Source organism: Halichoerus grypus, chromosome 14 (genome assembly GCF_964656455.1).
Source record: "Halichoerus grypus chromosome 14, mHalGry1.hap1.1, whole genome shotgun sequence".
NCBI lineage: Eukaryota > Metazoa > Chordata > Mammalia > Carnivora > Phocidae > Halichoerus > Halichoerus grypus.
In genome coordinates, this window is record NC_135725.1 from 61,215,035 (window position 1) to 61,235,350 (window position 20,316).

Below are 20,316 nucleotides of genomic sequence, written 5' to 3' on the forward strand. Positions count from 1 at the left end.
TCGGCAGACATGCTATTATCTCCTCGCTCTGAGCCAGGGAACATGCTAGAGAACAAGACAGCCCCTGTGGGTCATGCTTTCTGGCCTCTTTGTCTATATTTTGCTCTTCCCCCTGTGGATTATCTTCCCTGACTCGATCCGGTGGTAGACACACGCTCATCCTTCATGGATTGCCAACCCCACAGATGGAGAACTTCCTAACCCTCCTGTTGATTTCTGTGCCCTCAGCACTGGCACGGGACCAGCCCCAGGAGTCCTTGCTGCCTGAATAATCCCACGAGCATTCTGCTTTCGCGCCTCTGTCCCCCTCACTGAGCCGGCTTCCCCCCTGCAGCACTTTCTGGGACGCAGGGGTCCTGAGGCCCGCGTGCAGGCCACTGCGGGGGCTCACAAGCAGCTGACGCACCAGTGACTACAATCCTAAGTCTGTAGACGGCTCGCTTTATAAAATGAAAAGAGAGTGTATCTGGGGTTAGACGTGGAGTAATAGTACCATCTTGTTGGCCTCTGACAAACCTTCGCCCCGGGGAGGAGATGGTGGGGGGACTCACTCAGCGGCCTGCACTCCCTGGGAGATGAATCGGCCTGGAAGGTGACCAGGACCGTGTCGGGGGCTAAAGCCTTGAGGCTCGTTCCTCAGGGCACCGTTTCCAGACGACGCCAGGATGGGCAGAAGGAGCGTGGACACCAGAGTTGGGAGACCTGGGCCTCAGTCCTGGCTCCAGGTGTGACTCTGGACAGATTCCTTTCCCTCTGCGGGCTTCAGCTTGTTCCCCTGGCAGGGAGAAGGAGCTCCCTCATGGACTTGTGCTCTGCTGTGTGGATCCCGGGTTTGTGTCCTATCCGAGGGCATGTGAGATGAATTTGGTGCACGTACTTTAGCATAAGCAGGGTGCCTGATCTGGGAGGGAGGTACATGGAGGCCTGGGCACCAGCCCTCCCGAGGAGGAAGGAAAGGGGAGGTAGCTCCAGGCTGATGGGATCTGGGCTTCTTTACCGGGACCATGCTGGGAGCGGTCACAGTACCCCAAACCCTGTTTTTGTCCTGCAGGTTTGCTGTCACTGTCCTTTACATCACAGAGTGTCCCCATGGGCAGGTGAGTCCCCGCTGATCTATGTGTAGTGTATTCAGTCCTGTCACCGTGACCAGTTTGCTGTGTGACATTGGACAAACCCCTGCCACTTTTCTGGGCCTCAGTTCCCTCGTGTGAACAGGAGAGTTGGAGCCATTCATGATGCTTCCATTTGTACAGCACCTTATGTTCATCAAGGTGCTCATTCACAGACATATGTTCTCTCAGTTGATGTTCACAGCAGTCCCTCAAGGTGGGGAACCTCTCAGCAGACCTATTTCACAGGTGAGGAAACGGAGGCCAAGTGTATTAAGTAACTCTTCAGAAGTAGCAGATTCGAGAGTTGAGACCAGGTCTGGCTGACTCCAAAGCTCATTTCTTTCCATTCCTTCATGTAGCCTTACTTTCTCTGTCTATAAAATGGGAGACTAGGACTGGATGAACCCTCCAGCTTTGCCATGCATTGTCCTTCTTGGAATTGGGGGGAACTGGTTCATCTTTTGGCCTTGTATGCGACGAAAAGGAGCAAGATGAAAGAGCATGTCACACTGCATCTAGAAGAGTTACTAGGCAGGTGGGGGGAGCACCAGTGGGCCTCTGGGGTTAGGAGCCGATGGGAGCCTTCCAAAGTCTCTCCTGGGCTTCACTCACTGTGGAGACTACAGGGTGTGATGAAGAGAGTCTGGAGGAACTGGATTAGAAAATGAGTTTGGGGGCTGGGCTTTCCCTCTGCATCTCTGTGCTGGGATTGAGAACGTTCTAGCATACCTCTGCCCAGAAAGATGCCCTCCACTCTGCTCATGGTGCCAGAGAGTCTAGATCACAGGCATTTTCTTTGGTACCTTGGAGAGCTTCCGGTCTTCCTGAGGTTCTTCTGAAATTTGAAATATTCGTGGTTAATTAAGGGAGAGGGCAGGGTCTTACCTCTATGCTCAGAATCACTAACGTTAAGAACTGCTATATGCTAGGTGTTGTTCGAGGCTCAGCCCCCCAGATCAACTGTTGCATAGTTCAGGGTGCTTCAAGGCACTTTGAAGGCTGTGTGTTAGTGCTGTCCCCAGCTCACTGACAAGAAAGTGAGGCTCAGGGGCTAATGGGACTTACAAGTTAAAAACCAAGGGACTGAAATTCAGACTAAGGTAATTATAAAGATTTCATCTCATGTTCTCAAATGTGTTCATGGAAACATTATGTATAAAAATGAGACATTGGAAGAGTCTAAAATGTCAAATATTAGGAGAAACTTTAAATAAAATTGGTTCATCTAAACAATGCATTATTATGCAGCATTAAAAGTGACAGATGCAAATAATTTGTAAGCATGTGGGGAGCTGACTGTGATGTGTACAGGCCTCTGCACTTGGTATAATATCAATTTATAATAGATACAGATGTCAGGATAGATACAGAGGAAAGACGCTGGAATACTGGCAGTGGTGACGTCTGATGTCTAAGTGGTGAGCAGACATTGGAGAGGAGGATGAAGGGGAGACGTGAGCCCCTGCATCTCAGCATGCTCTGTCCTGCCCCGGAACAGCACAACATCAAAACCCGACTCCCCATGGGGGCAATTGCTCTGGAAATAAAAAAACATGAAACCGGGGCACCTGGGTGGTTCAGTCGGTTGAGCGTCTGACTCTTGATTTCGGCTCAGGTCGTGATCTTGGGGTCATGGGATCGAGCCCCGCGTCTGGCTATGCACTGGGCAGCGAGTCTGCTTGAGATTCTCTCCCTCTCCCTCTCTCTCTGCCCCTCCCCTTGCTCACACACACACTCTCTCTGTTTCTGAAATAAATAAATAAATCTTAAAAAAATAAATCCCACAAAACCACACCACTAAATTATGAAAGATAAGTCACAATATTATTTGTCCTAAAACAGTGACAAAAGTTCTTTGTGTGTGTGTGTGTGTGTGTTTTTTTCTTTCATTAAAATGAAACTAAAATCACAGAAAAACTATGAGCACCATCTCAAGAGACTTGTGCTTTTGGACACTTGTGTTGCTGCCAACCTCCCCTCCTCTCCCTCCCTTCTTCCTTCCTTCTTTTTTTCTTCCTTCTCTTTTTGTTTCTCCTTCTCTCTCTACTCTCTCCCTCTTTCTCCTCTCTGGTGCTCCCCTCCCTGTTTCCTCTCCTTACCCCTATTTCTCTCTCCCTCTCTGTTGTGTGTATTTTCCAAAAGTAGCAATATTTAATCCCTGATCAGATGAAGCCATGAAAGCCCTTTGTATAAAATAAAATGGGGGTATTAGGACTCACACCCAGGGCTGCTGGACTGTGGGCCACGGCTAGTCCCATGGTGTGGGACTGGGGGAGCTGAGATGGACCCCTGGCCACCCAGCTCTGGGTGTGGGCTGGGGCAGGCAGATCTGCATCCACAGCTTCACCGGTGGCCCGGCCCTGGCCCAGCGACAGCCCGCACCCCATGCTCTGTTTCGGTTGCAGTTTCTGGGGAGGTACGAGACGGTCCTATTCTACTGGCCCTCACTGCTGTGTCTGGCCTTCCTTCTGGGCCGCTTCCTGCATATGTTTGTCAAGTCTCTGAGGGTCCACCTGGGCTGGGAGCTGCAGATGGTGAGTCCCGAGTGGGAGCCCCGTGCGTGTCCCCACGGGGCTGGTCTGCGCAGCTGCCCTGGGAGGGAGGCACTATGTTTACTGCTCCCATTCTGCGTGAGGAAACATGGCCCCGGGGAGGTGGGTTGTATCGCCTAAGGTCATGTCGCTGGTCTGGAGCAGAGCGGGAACTGCAACCAGAGAGCTCAGTTGTTGAAGCTCTCTCTTAACCTCTGCTCCATCCAGAAGAGTGGCTTTCCCCAAATTCCTGGCCTCTGTGACAGAGCCTGTCACAAGGATTTGTGAGCCCCAGCATACACCTGTCTCTTTTCTCACAGGAAGAAAAGCCTTTCCTGGAAGTTCACCAGGCACAGCATGTCAAACGTCTCCTGAGGAAGCCCCCTTTGCAGTAAGCCCCGGGGTGCCTCATTCGCCCCTCTGTGTTTGCACCCATGTGGACGAGCCCTGAGACGACTGGAAAGGCGCAGAGTAGTCAGGACTCTTGTTGGCTAATGACAGAAACTCAAATCAAACTAGATTAAAGAGAACAAGGAAATGTGCGGCCTTCCTTAACAAGAAAGTCTAGAGGTGGTCAGCTCAGAAGCAGATGGATCCAGGGGCTTCACTGATATCAGAACCAGGGCGAGTTCCCTCATTTTCTCTTAGCTCTGCTTTGATGTGTGTTAGCCTTGTAGTGAGGTGGGCTTCCTTCCCGTGGTGGCCCCCGGAATCTCTAAGCTTATACCCTCCTGGTTTAAGCTCACAGGAAAAAGAAATTTTATTTTCTAATAATTCAAACCAAACTCCCATTGTGATTCATTGGATCACATTGGACCACGTGTCTTCCCAAAACCAATTACTGTGGCTAGGCGATTAGAGTAAATGGATTATTAAGCCTGTCACATATTCATCGTTGGAACTAGGAAGTGGTTCAGCCTCACTTAACCGCTAGGACTGATGGGAGGGAGCAGGTTCCCAGAGAAAGACCGTTGTGCTGTTACCAATACAAGAAGACATAGCTCATGGCCAAGCAAAAGCACTGGTCTTCAGTGACCTATTCCTGCTACTGCCACCATGTACCAAGGGGATATACCCCAAAGAAAGGACGTGGCTAGTCCAAGGTCATACAGTGGCAAAGCTCATACTTTGGTTAGAACTACATTTGCCTACGTGTAGCTGAAAAGGCAAAATAACAGTGGGACACACAAGAGGGAGATTTCTTTCTCTCTCATGTAGAAGAATTCTGGAGGCAGGCAGTTCATACTGACCCTGGACTGCCCACCATGGAAGTTTGCTGATCATCTGTCTTTCTGCTGCCATTCTTAGTGATTGTCATCATGAAGGCTGTCCACGTCCAAGATAGATGCTGGGTGGGCTCCAGGTTAGACCAGCCACCGTGTCGGCATTTTAGACAGCGGGCAGGAGAAAAGAAGGAAGGGCAGTGGGGTCCCTCCCAGCTGTGTCAATTCTACCTCAGCACCTTCCCCCAAAGTGCCATACCACACTGTGGTCACATCTGACTGGCCTGTGCTTACTCTTTCACTCTTAGCTGTAAGAAAGTCGGGAGCGATAGCCCTTTAGTTCGCTGAATTGCTGTATTGAGTAAAACTGAGTCTCTGTTCTTAAGAATGAGGGGAAAATGAAAACTGGAATCTACCGGTATTCTTTCTCTTCACTACATTCTAAGATGAAGCAGAGACAATGAGGTTATTTTCAGAAGAATCAGACATTTGTTTACCAACCACAGCCTCTCCTTTCTTGTTATTTATTCATTCACAGGGAGACTAAAAAGTCCTGGTTCCAAACCAGAATCTATGAGTGGGACCCCTGCTTTCAGTTCCCAAGCAGAATGATTGGAACCACCGTGTTGGCTTTCATATGCCTGTATCTTGTAAGTAGATTGGAACAAATCCTTTTCTGTTTCATAAATGGGGTGGGGTTAAGACAGGTTATTCTTTAAAAGCTAGGTCAAAACTGAATCTCTGTAAATCAAAGAAGTACAATTTTTTGACCCCTATCATTTTTACTCCAAGGACACTTTCACCCACATGGCGAATATTACTAATAAATATAATTGAATTATTTATGGAGACTTCCAGTTAAATCAATTCTATGTAAACAGCTTGCAAGAAGCTACTCCATCCTAACAACAAGTAAAAATCTGAACAAACTGAAAAATCAACAGTTCTTCTTAGATGCATAAAAAAAGAGAAGTCATGGTGCAAACCGTTGTCCCTAAAATTGGAGACAGACAGGTGGATAGGAGAACCACAATAGAATGGAACAAATAAAATCTAGCAATATATGAAAGGAATTATACACCACAACCAAGTGGGATTTATCTCAGATATGCAAGCCTGGTACAGAATTAAAAATTAATGTAATCAATCACATCAGTAACTGAAAGAAGAAAAATCACATGATCATATCAATAGATGTAGGAAAAACATTTAACAAAATCCAACACGAGTTCATGAGAAAATTTTTCAGCAACCTAGGCATAGAGGAGAACTTCTTCAATCTGATAAAGAATATCAACAAAAAAATCTACAACTAACATCCTACTTTATGGTGAGAAATTAGAAGCTTTCCCACTAAGATCAGGAAGAAGGCAAGACTGTTCCCCCTCACCACTCAACATTTACTTAGGAGATTCTAGCTAAGTAATAAGACAAGAAAAGGAAATAAAAAGTATACTGATTGGGAAGGAAGAAGTAAAAATGTCTTTGTTCACAGATGACATGATTGTGTATGTAGAAAATCCAAAAGAATCAACGAAAAAACTCCTGAAGGGGCGCCTGGTTGGCTCAGTCAGTAGAGTGTGTGACTCTTGATCTCAGGGTTGTAAGTTCGAGCCCCATGCTGGGTGCAGAGATTACTTAAAGTCTTAAAAAAAACCCAACTTCTGGAACTAATAAGCAGTTATAGCAAGGTTGCAGGGTACAAGGTTAACATACAAAAGTCAATTGCTCTTTTATATATTAACATTGAACAAGGGGAATTTGAAATTAAAAATACAATATCATTTACATTAGCATCCCCCCAAAAGGAATACTTAAGTGTAAATCTAATAAAATATGTATAAGATCTATATGAGGAAAATTACAAACCTGTGTTGAAAGGAATCAAATCAACTAAATACATGGAGAAATATCCTATATTCGTGGATGGAAAGACTCAATATTGTCAAGATATCAGTACTTCCCAACTTGATTTACATATATTGGGATTGATCTATATTGGAATTCAAAGAAATCTCAATCAAAATCCCAGGGAGTTACTTTGTGGATATTGACAAACTGGTTCTAAAGTTTTCAGGGAGAGGCAAAAGACTCATAGTAGACAACACAGTTTTGAAGGAGAAGAAGAAAGTTGAAGGACTGACACTACTCAATTTCAAGCCTTACTGTAAAGCTGCACTGATCATGACAGTGTGGTGTTGGCAAAAGAATAGACAAATGAATCAATGGACAGAATAGAGAGCTAAGAAATAGACCAACAGAAATATAGTCAGCTTATCTTTGACAAAAGGGCAAAGGTAATACAATGGAGTGAAGATTTTCTTTTTAATAAATGATGCTGGAACAACTGGACATCCACATGCAAAAAAAAAATGAATCTAGACGCAGACCTTCATAAATATTAACTTAAAATGGATCACAGACCTAAACATCAAATGCAAAACTATAAAACTCCTAGAAGGTAAAATAGGAGAAAATTTAGGTGACCTTGGGGGTTTGGTGATGACTTTTAATTTTTTTAATTAAATTAAATTTATTATTGTTACTATTTTTGGCATTATCAAGCATTTATTTAAGGGGCTGGTAAGTGTGAATAATTTATGTATTTATGTATGTATGTATTTATTTTTATTAATTCCAGTATAGTTAACATATTATTTCAGGTGTACAATATAGTGATTCAACTATTCTATACATCACCCAGTGCTCATCACAACAAGTGCACTCCTTATTCCCCTTCACCTATTTCACCCATCCCTCCACCCACCTCCCCTCCGGTAAATATCAGTTTGTTCTCTACATTGAAGTGGTGATGATTTTTTAGATATGACACCAAAGACAATCCATGAAAGGTTGATAAGCTGGGCTTCATTAAAATAAAAACATTTTCTTCTGCAAAAGACAGTGTCAAGAGAGCAAAAAGACAAGCCACATTGGGAGAAGATATTTGCAAAAGACACATCTGATAAAGTCTGTTATTCAAAATATACAATGAGCGCTTAAAATTCAGTAAGAAGAAAATAAATAACCAGATTGAAAAATGGACCAAAGACCTTAATAGTCATCTCACAGAGAAGATAGATGGCAAATAAGCTTTTGAAGACATGCTCTACCGAAAAATGAAACAAGATGAAACCACAAAGGGAGACAGACCATAAGAAACTCTTAATCTCAGGAAACAAACTGAGGGTTGCTGGAGTGGTGGGGGGTAGGAGGGATGGGGTGGCTGGGTGATGGACATTGGGAAGGGTATGTGCTATGGTGAGTGCTGTGAATTGTGTAAGACTGATAAATCACAGACCTGTACCTCTGAAACAAATAATACATTATATGTTAAAAAAAAAAAAGAAGAGGGGCGCCTGGGTGGCTCAGTCGTTAAGCGTCTGCCTTTGGCTCAGGTCATGATCCCAGGGTCCTGGGATCGAGCCCCGCATCTGGCTCCCTGCTCAGCGGGAAGCCTGCTTCTCCCCCTCTCACTCCCCCGCTTGTGTTCCCTCTCTCGCTGTGTCTCTCTCTGTCAAATAAATAAATAAAATCTTTAAAAAAAAAAAAAGAAGAAGATAGTAGGAAGGGAAAAATGAAATCGGGGGGAAATCGGAGGGGGAGACGAACCATGAGAGACTATGGACTCTGAGAAACAAACTGAGTGTTTTAGAGGGGAGGGGTGGGGGGATGGGTTAGCCTGGTGATGGGTATTAAAGAGGGCACGTATTGCATGGAGCACTGGGTTTTATACGCAAGCAAGGAATCATGGAACACTACATCAAAAACTAATGATGTAATGTACGGTGACTAACATAACATAATAAAATAAAATAAAATAAAAAACAAAAAAACCCAAAAACATGCTCTACAGCATATGTCATCAGGAAAATGCAAGTTAAAACAAAAATGAGATACTACTACACACCTATTAGAATGGCCAAAATTCAGGACACTGACAACATCAAATGCAGATAAGGATGTGGAGCAACAGGAACTCTCATTCATTGCTGGTGGAAATGAAAATGGTACGGCCACTTTGTAAGATACTTGGGTGGGTTCTGACAAAACTAAATGTACTCTTACCATGTGATCCAGCAATCACCTTCCTTGGTATTTACCCACATGCACTAAAAACTTATGTCCACACAAAAACCTGCACGTGGATATTTATAGCAGCTTTATACATAATTGCTAAAATACAGAAGTGACCAAGAGCCCTTCAGTAGGTGAATGGATAAATAATCTTTGGTACATCCAGACAATGGGATACAATTCAGCACTAAAATGAAATGAACTATCAGGCAATGAAAAGACATGGAAGAAACTTAGATGCATATTAGTAAGTGAAAGATGCCAATTTGAAAAGGTTACACAATGTATGATTCCAACTGTGTGATATTTTGAAAGGCAAAATTATGGAGACAGTAAAAGATCAGTGGTTTCCAGGGGTTGGGAAGAGGGAGGGATGAATAGGCAGAACACAGAAGATTTTTGGGGCAGTGAAAATACTTTGTATGATACTATTATGGTAGATACATGTCATTAGATGTTTGTCCAAATCCATAGAATGTGCAACACCTAGAGCGTACCCTAGTGTGAACTATGGAGTTTGGGTGATAATCATGTTTCATCATAGGTGCATTATTTAAGTTTGTTTTCTCAACAAAAAAAAAATTTTAATGTTGGCATAATTCTGACTTTAATATTTTATTAAGCATGGGATCAAAACATTTCATGTGGTCAGAATTTCTTGGGGTAAAATGTCTGAGTCAAAGGTAGGGTCAACATAGAGAGAGAGAAATGGCAAGACCAAATTGTCTTCTGGATGATACCTATGTAAATTAATCCTGTGATTGAGTTTTAAACGAATGTATTAGTTAGGTAATGCTGAAGTACCACATAAACCCCTAAATTTCAGTGACTTAACACTATATATATTTTTGCCATGTAACAATGTCAAGTGGGTGTTCAGGTTTTGGGGGCAGCAGTCCTCCGTGTGTTACTCCATAACCCAGATCTTTCATCATGTGCCTCATTATCCCTAAGAACCCTCACCCTCTGCATCCAGTCAGCAGAAGGGGGAGGTGCATGGAGAAATGCATGTAGAAGGTTTTCAAAGGCTTGTGTGGAATAGCACACATTCCTTCCACTCCTCTTCCATGGGCAAGAACCATGTCATGTGGCCACATCTAACTCAATGGAGGCTGGGAAAGGTAGTCCAGCTTTGTGCCCAAAGAAGGGGAGAATGGATTTTAACAGACAACTGGAGTTCTCTGCAACGTGAATAACTGACTTGGAGTTACTGTGTTCCTTAAGTCTTGGGTGGTTATCTGAATGCCAAGCACCATGCTAAGACGTGGAAGAGAGAAGACAGCTGATTCAGCAGAGTCTTGGTTTGGGAGAGACCCATGGCCTAAGAAAGGGGATACAATGTGGTATGAAGTACCTGCCATCTAAAGAGAGGAAAAAGGTGAAAGTGCTCTGAAAGTTTAGTGAATTATCCTAGATTGAGACACTGCCTGAAGATGGTAACATTTGGAGCTGCACATTCAAAGACAAACAAAATTTGGTTGATGAAGTAAAATGGTAGTAGGAACTCTAGAAGCTTTGGTGTGATGGTAGGCGGCATGGAGCCATGATGACAGGATGATGGGAGTGAGCACATGTGACACGAGTACAGGAAACAGCACCTTCTCTAACGTGGTTACCACCAAGACGCCAGATGGACAGCGGTGAGAGGTACGGCTGGAATTGTCCCCAAGGTCACTCCTTAGTCATAGTTAGGCAGTCATTTCACTTGGATGTAATTAATATTTGAAGAGTTCCTTGAGCCCTCATAGGACCTAGTCTCATATGCTACTGGGTGAAGAAAAGAGTTTGAGGTGACTCCAAAAAAGTCTTCAGAGAAGTCACAGTCTCACTCATCTTGGGATAGCCACTGTCCAGAGTCTATTTCAGATTTGTTTTGAACTTCAAAGAGTTTTGATCTCAAAACCAAAGAGTGATCCATATGTTATTCACCTACTAGGCTGGACTCAGGTGTGACATTGATATGTTTGCTCTTTGTATCAGTTCGTTGTCATTGAGTTCTGCATGTTCGTGTATGTGAGAGATGAGCTGGATGTGTTTGAAGGGGAGCTGGAGAGCTATATCACCTCCGTGAACCAGACGGGAACCCTGACCCCAGTCATCCTGCAGGTGAAAGAGCTGATGAGCGTCACCAAAGGTACAACCATTCCACCACCTTTGTTGGGAAAGTGTGGGAAACTGGGAGAAGGACTTATAATTAACTGGTGACAGGTACACACCTGGGATAATTATTGCTGTAGCATTGCTATTATCTGCATGAGGTACCTGGTTTGGGAGACAAGTGGGTTACAACTGATATATGCCTCCCTGGGTGACTAGAAGGCCAATGGGGTCGGGATCCGGGCCATTTTGTTAAAACCTGTTTGGGGCTGAATTGAACATGCCCTGAGAATTCTCTCATTTTAAATAGCCTATTTTGTTTTGATGCCAGTGGAAACAACTAAAATCATCATCTCTTTTTCACTTTGGAAAAAATAAAACAGCAAGTCATGGCTTTTCTTTAGGGTTATATGGAAAATTTTTTTATGCTGTTCAAATTTAATTTCTGCTTAGTTTGGGCTGCTATAACAAATTGCCATAGACTGGGTAGAAGAAACAACGAACACTTACTTATTTCCTAGTTCTGGAGACTGGGGAGTTCAAGGTGCCAGCAGATCTGGTGTCTGGTGAGACCCTGCTTCCTGATTTCCAGACGGCCATCTCTTTGTATCCTCAGTGCTAGAGAGTAGGGAGAGGAAGCAGGATGTCTGTCTCCTGTCTCTTCTTATAATGGCACTAATCCCAAAAGCCACATCTCTAAATACCATCATACTGGGGGTTAGGGTTTCGACATATGAATCTGTCCGTAGCAGTCACTTTCCCTTAAGATACCAGCTTTCTTTGAAAACGACATTCTAATTCTGTGTCTGTTGCCCATGGAGGGAGGAGAGTTCTTCCCTCTTTCCTGCTGCGAAAAGCTGTGGACTAGATGTCAGGTAAACTCCGTGTCGTCAGACAAGTCAGGTCCTTCCTCTCTCTTGTTCTCAGCTTCCTCATCTTTAAATGAGGTCTTGGAACGGGGAGTGAAGTGGTTTCCAACAGCCTTTGTAGCACCAACATTTAATGGCCATAAATTACCAAATGGTCCGTAAGTCATGAAACGGTGTTGCAAATGATATTTTTACATAAGACTCATAATCTGGTAGAGTACTGCAACCAGAAGGAAATAGATCTCCTGTGAATTATTTGAGGGAAATTCTCTTTCATACATGTGACATGGAAAGTTACTTTTATGTGAGCACTGGGGCACCAGCTCCATACCAACATACTTTATTGTTGCCCTTGAACATTCGTATTCATCTCTAATGTAGATTTATGCTCAGCCCGACAAGTCCCTGAGTACAACACTCAGCAAGCATAGTCTAATCTTTAATTTCAATCATACTAATTTTAAGCCATAGTTTTTAAAGTTTACATTTCCCCCCTCTTCTAGGCAAGTTTTTAATGCCAACCTCAGTTACTTGCTCTGGGTGAACCGGAGTAAATATATCACTGTATTCACTTATGTTTTACCCCCTCTTCCATGTATTTCTCGCATGTTTAGATATTTTGAGAGTCAAAACATAAAATTTTCACTCCATCTTGATCTTTTTCAGCCTTAACACGGCTGCCCTCTGGCCAAGAGAGACTTTTAAGCTGAACATGCTTCATCTTTGGGAAGATAAAGGCACTAAATTAAAAGTGTGCAGTCAGTCGTGCTCTTGCTCCTGGCTGGTCTAAGTCTGCGCTCACCCTGCTTGTGGCCAGACTCCTCCCAGCCTTTCCTTCAGGCTCCCTGTGCCCCCCAGGGGTGAGATTTATGTGGTTTACCTGCATCCTTTGTGATGGTTGAGGTTTGGGATATAGTAATTGCCTAATCCTGGTGATGCTGGGACAGAGACACATAGAAAACTTGGAAGGATTGGAGATCGCTTTTCTTTTTCCTTCTTGTTAAGACAACTTTTGTTTTTTTTTTAAGATTTTATTTATTTGACAGAGACATAGCGAGAGAGGGAGCACAAGCAGGGGGAGTAGGAGAGGGAGAAGCAGGCTTCCCGCCAAGCAGGGAGCCCAATATGGGGCTCAATCCCAGGACCTTGGGACCATGACCTGAGCTGAAGGCAGACGTTTAATGACTGAGCCACACAGGCGCCCCTAAGACAACTTTTCAAAGATACAATTCACATACCTTAAAATTCATCCACTTAAAGAACAATTCAGTGGTTTTAGTATATTCTCAACAATCACCATCACCACAATCAAATTTGGAACATTTTCATCACTTTAAAAGAAATCATAATCATTTGCAGTCACTCCCCATTTCCCCGCAACATTCCCAGCCCTAGATTACCACTGTTTGCTGGCACTATGGATGTGGCTCTTCTGGACTTCTTATATAAATGGAATCACACAATACGTGGTCTTTTTTGATTGGCTTCTCTCACATAGCAAATGTTTACAAAGTTCATCAATGTCATAGCATGTGACTGAACTTCATTATTTTTTATTGCTGGAATTTATTCTGTTGTATGAATATACCACATTGTATTTATCCACTCATCAGTTGATGGAAATCTGGGTTGTTTCAACCTTCTGGTTATTATGAGTAATACTGCTATGAACATTCATCTCCAAGTTTTTCATATATTTTCATATATCTTGGGTGTATACCTAGGAGTGGAATTCTGGATCATATGGTAACTATATTTAACCTTTCAAGGAATTGCCAGACTGTTTTCAAAAGCAACTGCATCACTGTGTATTCCCACCAGCAGTGTATCAGGGGTCCAGTTTCTCCATATCTTCACCAACACGTGTTGGTATGTTTTTTGTTTTTTAATAATAGCTATCTAGTAAGTGTGAAATGGCAGCTTATTGTGGTTTTGATTTTCATTTCCCTGAAGTCTAATGATGTTGAGAATCTTTTCATGTCCTTATTGGCCATTTGTACATCTTCTGTGAATAATGTCCATGGAGATTCTTTGCCTATTTTTAAATTATTATTGAGCTGTAAGAATTCTTTATATTACACATAAATCCCTCAAGAGAGATAATTTGCAAATATTTTCTCCCATTCCGTTGGTTGCTTTTTCACTTTTTTGATGGTGTCCTTTGAAACACAGATGTTTTTAACTTTGTTGGAGTCCAGCATATTAATTTTTCTTTTATCACATGTGTGTATCTAAGAAAACATTGCCTAACTTGAGGTCACAAAGGTTTATTCTCATATTGCCTTCTGACACTTCTATAATTTTAGCTTTTACATTTAAATCTATGATCCCTTTCTGAGTTAATTTTTGTATATGCTGTGAGGTAAGGTTCTAACTCATTGTTTTGCATGTGAATATCAGTTACCCCAGTGCTATTTGTTGAAAAGCATATTCTTTCCCCATTGAATTGTCTTTTTCATCCTTGTTGAAAATACACTGATGATGAGGATTTACTTCTGGATTCTCAATTTATTACATTGATCTATTTATCTATCCTTATGGCAGTACCACACTATCTTCATTACCGTAGCTTTGTAGTAAATTGGAAATCAAGAAATGTGAGGCCTGCAATTTTCTTCTTCCTTTTCAAGATTATATTGTCTGTTCTAGGTCCCTTCATTTTCATATGAAATTTATGCAAAAATGGCATTGGAATTTTGATAGGGATTGGGTTGAATTTTTAGATCAATTTAGGGAGTTTTGCCATGTTAACAAAGAACATCCTATACATGAACACAGCATGTCTTTCCATTAATCTAAATCTTTAATTTCTTTCAACAATCTTCTGTAGTTTTCAGTGTACGAGTTGCGTACTTCTTCCATTTATTCTTAAGTATTTTATTCTTTTTTATACTAATGCAAACACAGTTGTTTTCTTCATTTTCAGATTGTTCATTGCCAGTGTCCAGAAATACAGTTAATTTTTATATATTTGTCTTGTATCCTGCAAGCTTGCTGAACTCATTTATTAATGAGTTTGAATCTCTTTTTTTTGTTTGTTTCTTTTTTGTTGTTGCTGTTCCTTAGAAATTTTTAAATATAAGAACATGTCACTGATGAACAGGTAGTTTTATTTCTTCCTTTGCAGCCTGGCTGCATTTTCTTGCCTAATTTCCCTGGCTAGACCCTCCAGTACAATGTTGGATAGAATTGGCAAGAGTGGACATTGATTTCCTTATTCCTGAACTTAGGGGGAAAGCAATCAGTCTTTTGCTGTTAAGCATGATGTTAGCTATGGGTTTTTTGCAGATGCTTTTTATCAGGTTGAGGAAGTTTTCTTCTGTTTCTACACTATGGAGTGTTTTTAATTATGAAGAGGTGTTGGATTTTTTTAAAATGGTTTTTGTGGACCAACTGATAAACAGCTTGTCCAGAAGCTTTTATACATACACATCATCCCCCTTCCCTGTTTCTCCCTCCCTTTCTCACAAGCACACAGGATCACGTGAAAGCAGATTAGATACAACATATGAAAAACTTGCCAAAAGAGGGATGAAAGAATAGTCAAGACCTCTTGATTCCAGTTATCCTTACGCATGGTTGTTCTTTACTGGGGGTGGCAAATTAATTGTTTTACGAGGACGGAAGGTAACTACATGTGTATACGCCCTCATTTTCTCTACCTATTACTCACTGTAAATGGAAAATCTTAATGTCCAAGGAGAGGCTTGTGCAAGAAGTAAAGTATAGCAAGGATGTGTGTGTCTGAAATGAGACAGAAATAGAAGCAAAACTTCATTTACACAAGAAATATGTTAAAGGAAGTAAAATGTATTTGCCCAGCCCTTTCTGATGTGAGCATCCGCAATTTGAAAATACCGTTCCTGGCTCATCTTCTCAGGCCTCTCCTGTGACTTCTTCTATTTCAGGAGTCTGGCTGGTGACCATCTTGTCCGCCTCCCTCACGTGTGTGAGCTATCTGTTCCACATATTGGCCTGTTACAGGTGAGAGGGCTCTGGGAGTCATTTCTTTGTCTTCAGCCAGAATTTTCTAAAAATTCCTGAGTGGTGACAGCAGTGCCCAAATTGGAACCATGAATGTATATGCCATCCAGGAAGAGCCACATCTATTGGTTGTAACACAGAAAACCCCAAACCAAAAAACTAATTGATTTGAGCTTCTACTATAAGCTTGACATTGTGCTTAGAATCTTTTGATTTTTAAGGGAGCCTGGGGATCTCAGTTGATTAAGGAGCCACCTCTTGGTTTTGGCCCAGGTCATGATCTCAGGGTCCTGGGACTGAGCCCCGCTCAGCGGGGAGTCTGCTTCTTTCCTTCTCCCTCTCCCTCTGCCCCTCCCCTGGCACGCATGCTCTCTCTTTCTCAAATAAATAAATAAATATTTTTTAAAAAAGAATCTTTTGATTTTCACCACAACCCTGAGAGGCACTTTCATCTCTGTTTTTACAGCTGAGAAGGCTGAGACTTAACAAAATAACTCACCCACGCCATTAGCAGTTGGCCATGTCTTCTGCCCTGAGAGGCCTTATTGATTCTTGTACACTCGGCATCTCTGTTAGGGGTCAGACCTGCCCTGCTCTCCAGGACTAACCACACTGGGTTCCCAGCAGGTGTATCCGGCTCTAGGAGTTATCAAAGGAGATCGGGTCAAGGGCACCGGGTGCAACAGTCTCTAGAAGAGCAGAGAGGGAGGAGGGGATGGATTTCAATATGTAGTGAGCATTTCACTGCAGATAGCAGTTGAATTTTAGGTATCTGCCCTCCCTCCTCTGTCTGTCTGTCTGTCTCTCAGTCTCTCTCTGTGTCTCAGCTCTTCCTTCCCCCCACCTCAGTCTCTAACTCACATGCAGTCACAGGAGGCCCAGGTCCATCTCCTACCCCTCCGAAGCATCCTGCCTTTATACCCTCCCCATCTGGCTGCCCGAAGGGTGAGTCTCTTGCAGATGGCATCCAAATAAGGACTCTCCTGGTGCAAAGAGGCCCCAGCTCTCCATCACAGCCCTAGCTTGCTCCTTCTCTCTGCTTTCTTGTCCCTGGACCCTCTGGGTGGACTGGACACCACTGCTCTCCCCTGCCCCCCTTGATGTGGGGATATACCTGCTCCTTCCTTCAGTGGACTGCAAGTGCCTGGGAGATGATCAGTGAGACATTGGACCACAACCAGTAACAATCACCTTTTAGAGTTGGCTGCATTGACATGGGGAGAGGGCACAGGGAAGAGAAGGTGCCTGTGGCAGGGAGGCCTTATCCTTGTCCAGGCTGGCCCCTCCCTCCCATACCTGTCACTGAGGACCGATGATCCCTGCCCTGTGTGCTTTACAGGACCATGGAGCAAAGGAAAAAGTGGATAAGAAACCCCTACAACTGGACAGCACTAGCACTGTGCTAGTATTTTTATTTTTCTTAGAATTATTCCTATCTATATGCAGCCTCTTTTTAAAAAAAAGTTATAAAAATATTTAGTATAAAGTCTTCCTCCCATTCAGACCCCAATTTGTTGCCCCAGAGCTAAACATTATTCATTTTCTGTATCCTCCCAGAAATTGTCTATGCCTCGCGCACATATATGTGTGTTTGTGTGTTTGCATTCCTGGTGGCATATGCTCTATTCCAGTGCTGCCGAGCTGAAACAGTGAAAATCACAGACGCAATTTTGAATTTTCTAATAGACACTAGTAAAAAGTTAAAAAAGGAGGTGAGAATAATTTAATAATATATTTTATTTAGCGCAACATAACCTCAAACCATCATTTCATCATATAATAAATATACAAGCTATCAATGGGATATTTACATTCTTTATTTCATACTAAGTCTTCCCAATTTAGTGGTCATAAAATTGCAAAACATCCTGAAAAATGCTGGAGATAGGATGTGGGGGAAAAAGCAAGACACATGTGAATGTGGACCATGAACATAACCATCCCCGACCTAATCTTTTATGCAAAGGGCCAGGCCGAGACCAGCACATGGGGAAGGCATGCAGAGGTTTGTGCAGGTGCTGGGGGCATGAGGGGCTGTGGTCCCTTTTCAGTTTCATTTATGTTGTAATAAGGTGGATCTATCATTAAAAATGGTTTTCCATTATTACCTGTTTTGAAATATTATTACATAAGTAATACATATTCATCACAGAACAAATAAGAAAATAGAGCAAATTGAAGAAAATAAAAGCCACACGCAGAGTCTCAACTATCACATTCAGCCACCATCAAGACTAGGTAACTACATACTACTTTTTCAAACTATATTAAGATTTTTAAATCATCAGGGAAATGTATGACCATGTTAAGACCACAATGAGGCATCACCTCACATCTGTTTGAATGACTAGTACCCAAACCACAAGAAGTAACCAGTGTGGGCGAGGATGTGGAGAAAAAGAAACCTTCATGCACTGTTGCTGGGGATGTAAATTCTGCAGCCACTGTGGAAAACAGTATGGAACTTCCCAAAAAAGTAAAAATAGAACTATCCTATGATCCAGCAATTTCATTTCTGGGTATTTATGAGAAGAAAACAAAAACACTATTTCGAAAAAATGTTTGCACCCCCATGTTTATTGCCATGTTATTTACAATATTCAAGATATGAAAATAACCTACGAGTCCATTGATGGATGAAGGGGCGAAGAAGATGTGATACACACACACACACACACACACACACACACACACACACAGTGAAATACTATTCAGCCATAAAAACAAATGAAATCTTGCCATTTGCAGAACATGGATGGACCTTAAAAGGTGTTATGCTTAGTGAAGTAAGTCCGACAGAGAAAGACAAATACTGTATGATCTCACTTATATGTGGAATCTAAAACAAAACAAAAAAAAACAAGCTAACGGATACAAAGAACAGATTTGAGGTTGTTGGAGGCGGGTGTGGGTGAAGGGAGTCAAAAGGCATGAGCTTCCAGTTATAAAATAAATGTCATGGGGATGTAAATACAGCATGGTGACTCTCGCAATAATACTGAACTGCATATTTAAAAGTTGGAGAGTATAGATCTTAAAAGCTCTCATTGCAAGAAAAAAAGCTTGTAACTGTGCAAGATGATGGATGTTAACCAGACTCATAGTGGTGACCGTTTTGCAATATACATATATATCAAATCATTATGTTGTATGCCTGAAACTAATATAGTGTTATGTGTCAGTTATATCTCAATTTAAAAGTATTTTGAAAATATTTTTAAGGCTAATGAGAACCGTCCCACGAGCTGTGGTCAATAGAGGGAAGCCGAGCCAGCCACCATCTCCCTCCACAGGCTTTTCTGTCTGTATCTGTTGAGCTCTAAGTACATAAGGAGCCGTGGTTATGAACATTCCTAATTTCCCACTTTTTCTCTAGAAAGCACATGAAGAGGTTGTGGGCAGGAAATAAACACTTCCTCCCTTTGAAGTTCCATAATCCTTCCTCGGCGGAGAGTGTGGTAAGTCCTCTGAGGCCTCTCTCTGTTCTGAGACTAAGTGATTGGCTGAATCCTGCTCTCCTGCAGCTGGGACAGGGTAGCAGGCTGGGGGAGGAAGAGCCCTGGATGGGGAGTCCATAGGCCTCACTTCTAGTATGCTGTGCTGCTAGGTGACCCACCTGGCCCTTGGTTTCCTCATCTGTGAAATGATGACAATCATGACACCCGCCTTGGTGTGTTGGTGGGTGAACCTCAGATGAGGCGGGGATGCTGGACCCATGTGTTAGAGGTGATCGGTGTTTTCTCCCCTCTGAGACCCCTTTTTCTTTTTAAATCCCAGGTGGCCATTGCAAGGTACTCTGGCTGGCAAATAGCCTATATTCTGTGGGGTAAGTGTCCTCACGTGACCTATTCAATTCAACACCCATTCCTCGGGCGCCCGCGGAGTCCTGGCTGTGCATAGAGAGAAGAGAGGCGAGGCAAAGCAGCCCTTGTTCTCTCTCCTTCAGGAGGGAGGGAGAACCCCACACTCACATAGCTATCGTTACCTCCTGTCCTAAGCCCGTGGGCTGGAAATGCTAAAGGCAGTGGTGACAGAGAGGAGGAAGCGACTCTCCACACCCAGGGCAGGACACGAATGCTTTCTAGTGGGGTTGACGTTTGAGTCGCATCTGGCAGGGCGAGCAGAAGGCAGCAGGAGGATGGTCATGCCAGGCAGAAGAAACAGCACAAGCAAAAATGCCAGGACCTTTGGTGGGAGGAGGATAGAGGGGGGACTTCAGGGAGGGACGTGTATGACCGGGTCACGAAGGGCCTCGAGTGACCCTGGGTTCCCTTGGCCCATAGGCTACCTCGTCATCCACGTGGTGCAGAGCCTGTGTGGCATGCTGATCATGTACAGCCTGGTGCTGCCTGTCATCCACAACCAGGGCCTGGAGATGCTCCAAGGACTGGGCATCGGGACGTAAGTGCTGGGTGGGCTCCCT

The 20,316-nt window shown here is 43.1% G+C and overlaps 1 protein-coding gene across 6 annotated transcripts in view; it reads left to right on the forward strand.

The window, feature by feature from the left end:
- LOC118541076 (stimulated by retinoic acid gene 6 protein-like) overlaps nucleotides 1–20,316 on the forward strand; it is a 58,844-nt gene that overhangs the window by 32,840 nt on the left and 5,688 nt on the right. For 4 of the 6 annotated variants that reach the window (XM_036100530.2, XM_036100527.2, XM_036100529.2 and 1 more), the window contains 9 exons: nucleotides 1,052–1,097; nucleotides 3,518–3,646; nucleotides 3,964–4,034; nucleotides 5,405–5,516; nucleotides 10,924–11,077; nucleotides 15,818–15,893; nucleotides 19,270–19,351; nucleotides 19,671–19,719; nucleotides 20,177–20,294. In XM_036100530.2, coding sequence (XP_035956423.1) covers nucleotides 1,052–1,097; nucleotides 3,518–3,646; nucleotides 3,964–4,034; nucleotides 5,405–5,516; nucleotides 10,924–11,077; nucleotides 15,818–15,893; nucleotides 19,270–19,351; nucleotides 19,671–19,719; nucleotides 20,177–20,294 — 837 coding nt within the window. The remainder of the gene's footprint in view (nucleotides 1–1,051; nucleotides 1,098–3,517; nucleotides 3,647–3,963; nucleotides 4,035–5,404; nucleotides 5,517–10,923; nucleotides 11,078–15,817; nucleotides 15,894–19,269; nucleotides 19,352–19,670; nucleotides 19,720–20,176; nucleotides 20,295–20,316) is intronic. The other 2 variants (XM_078061490.1, XM_078061489.1) reach the window with 1 other exon arrangement.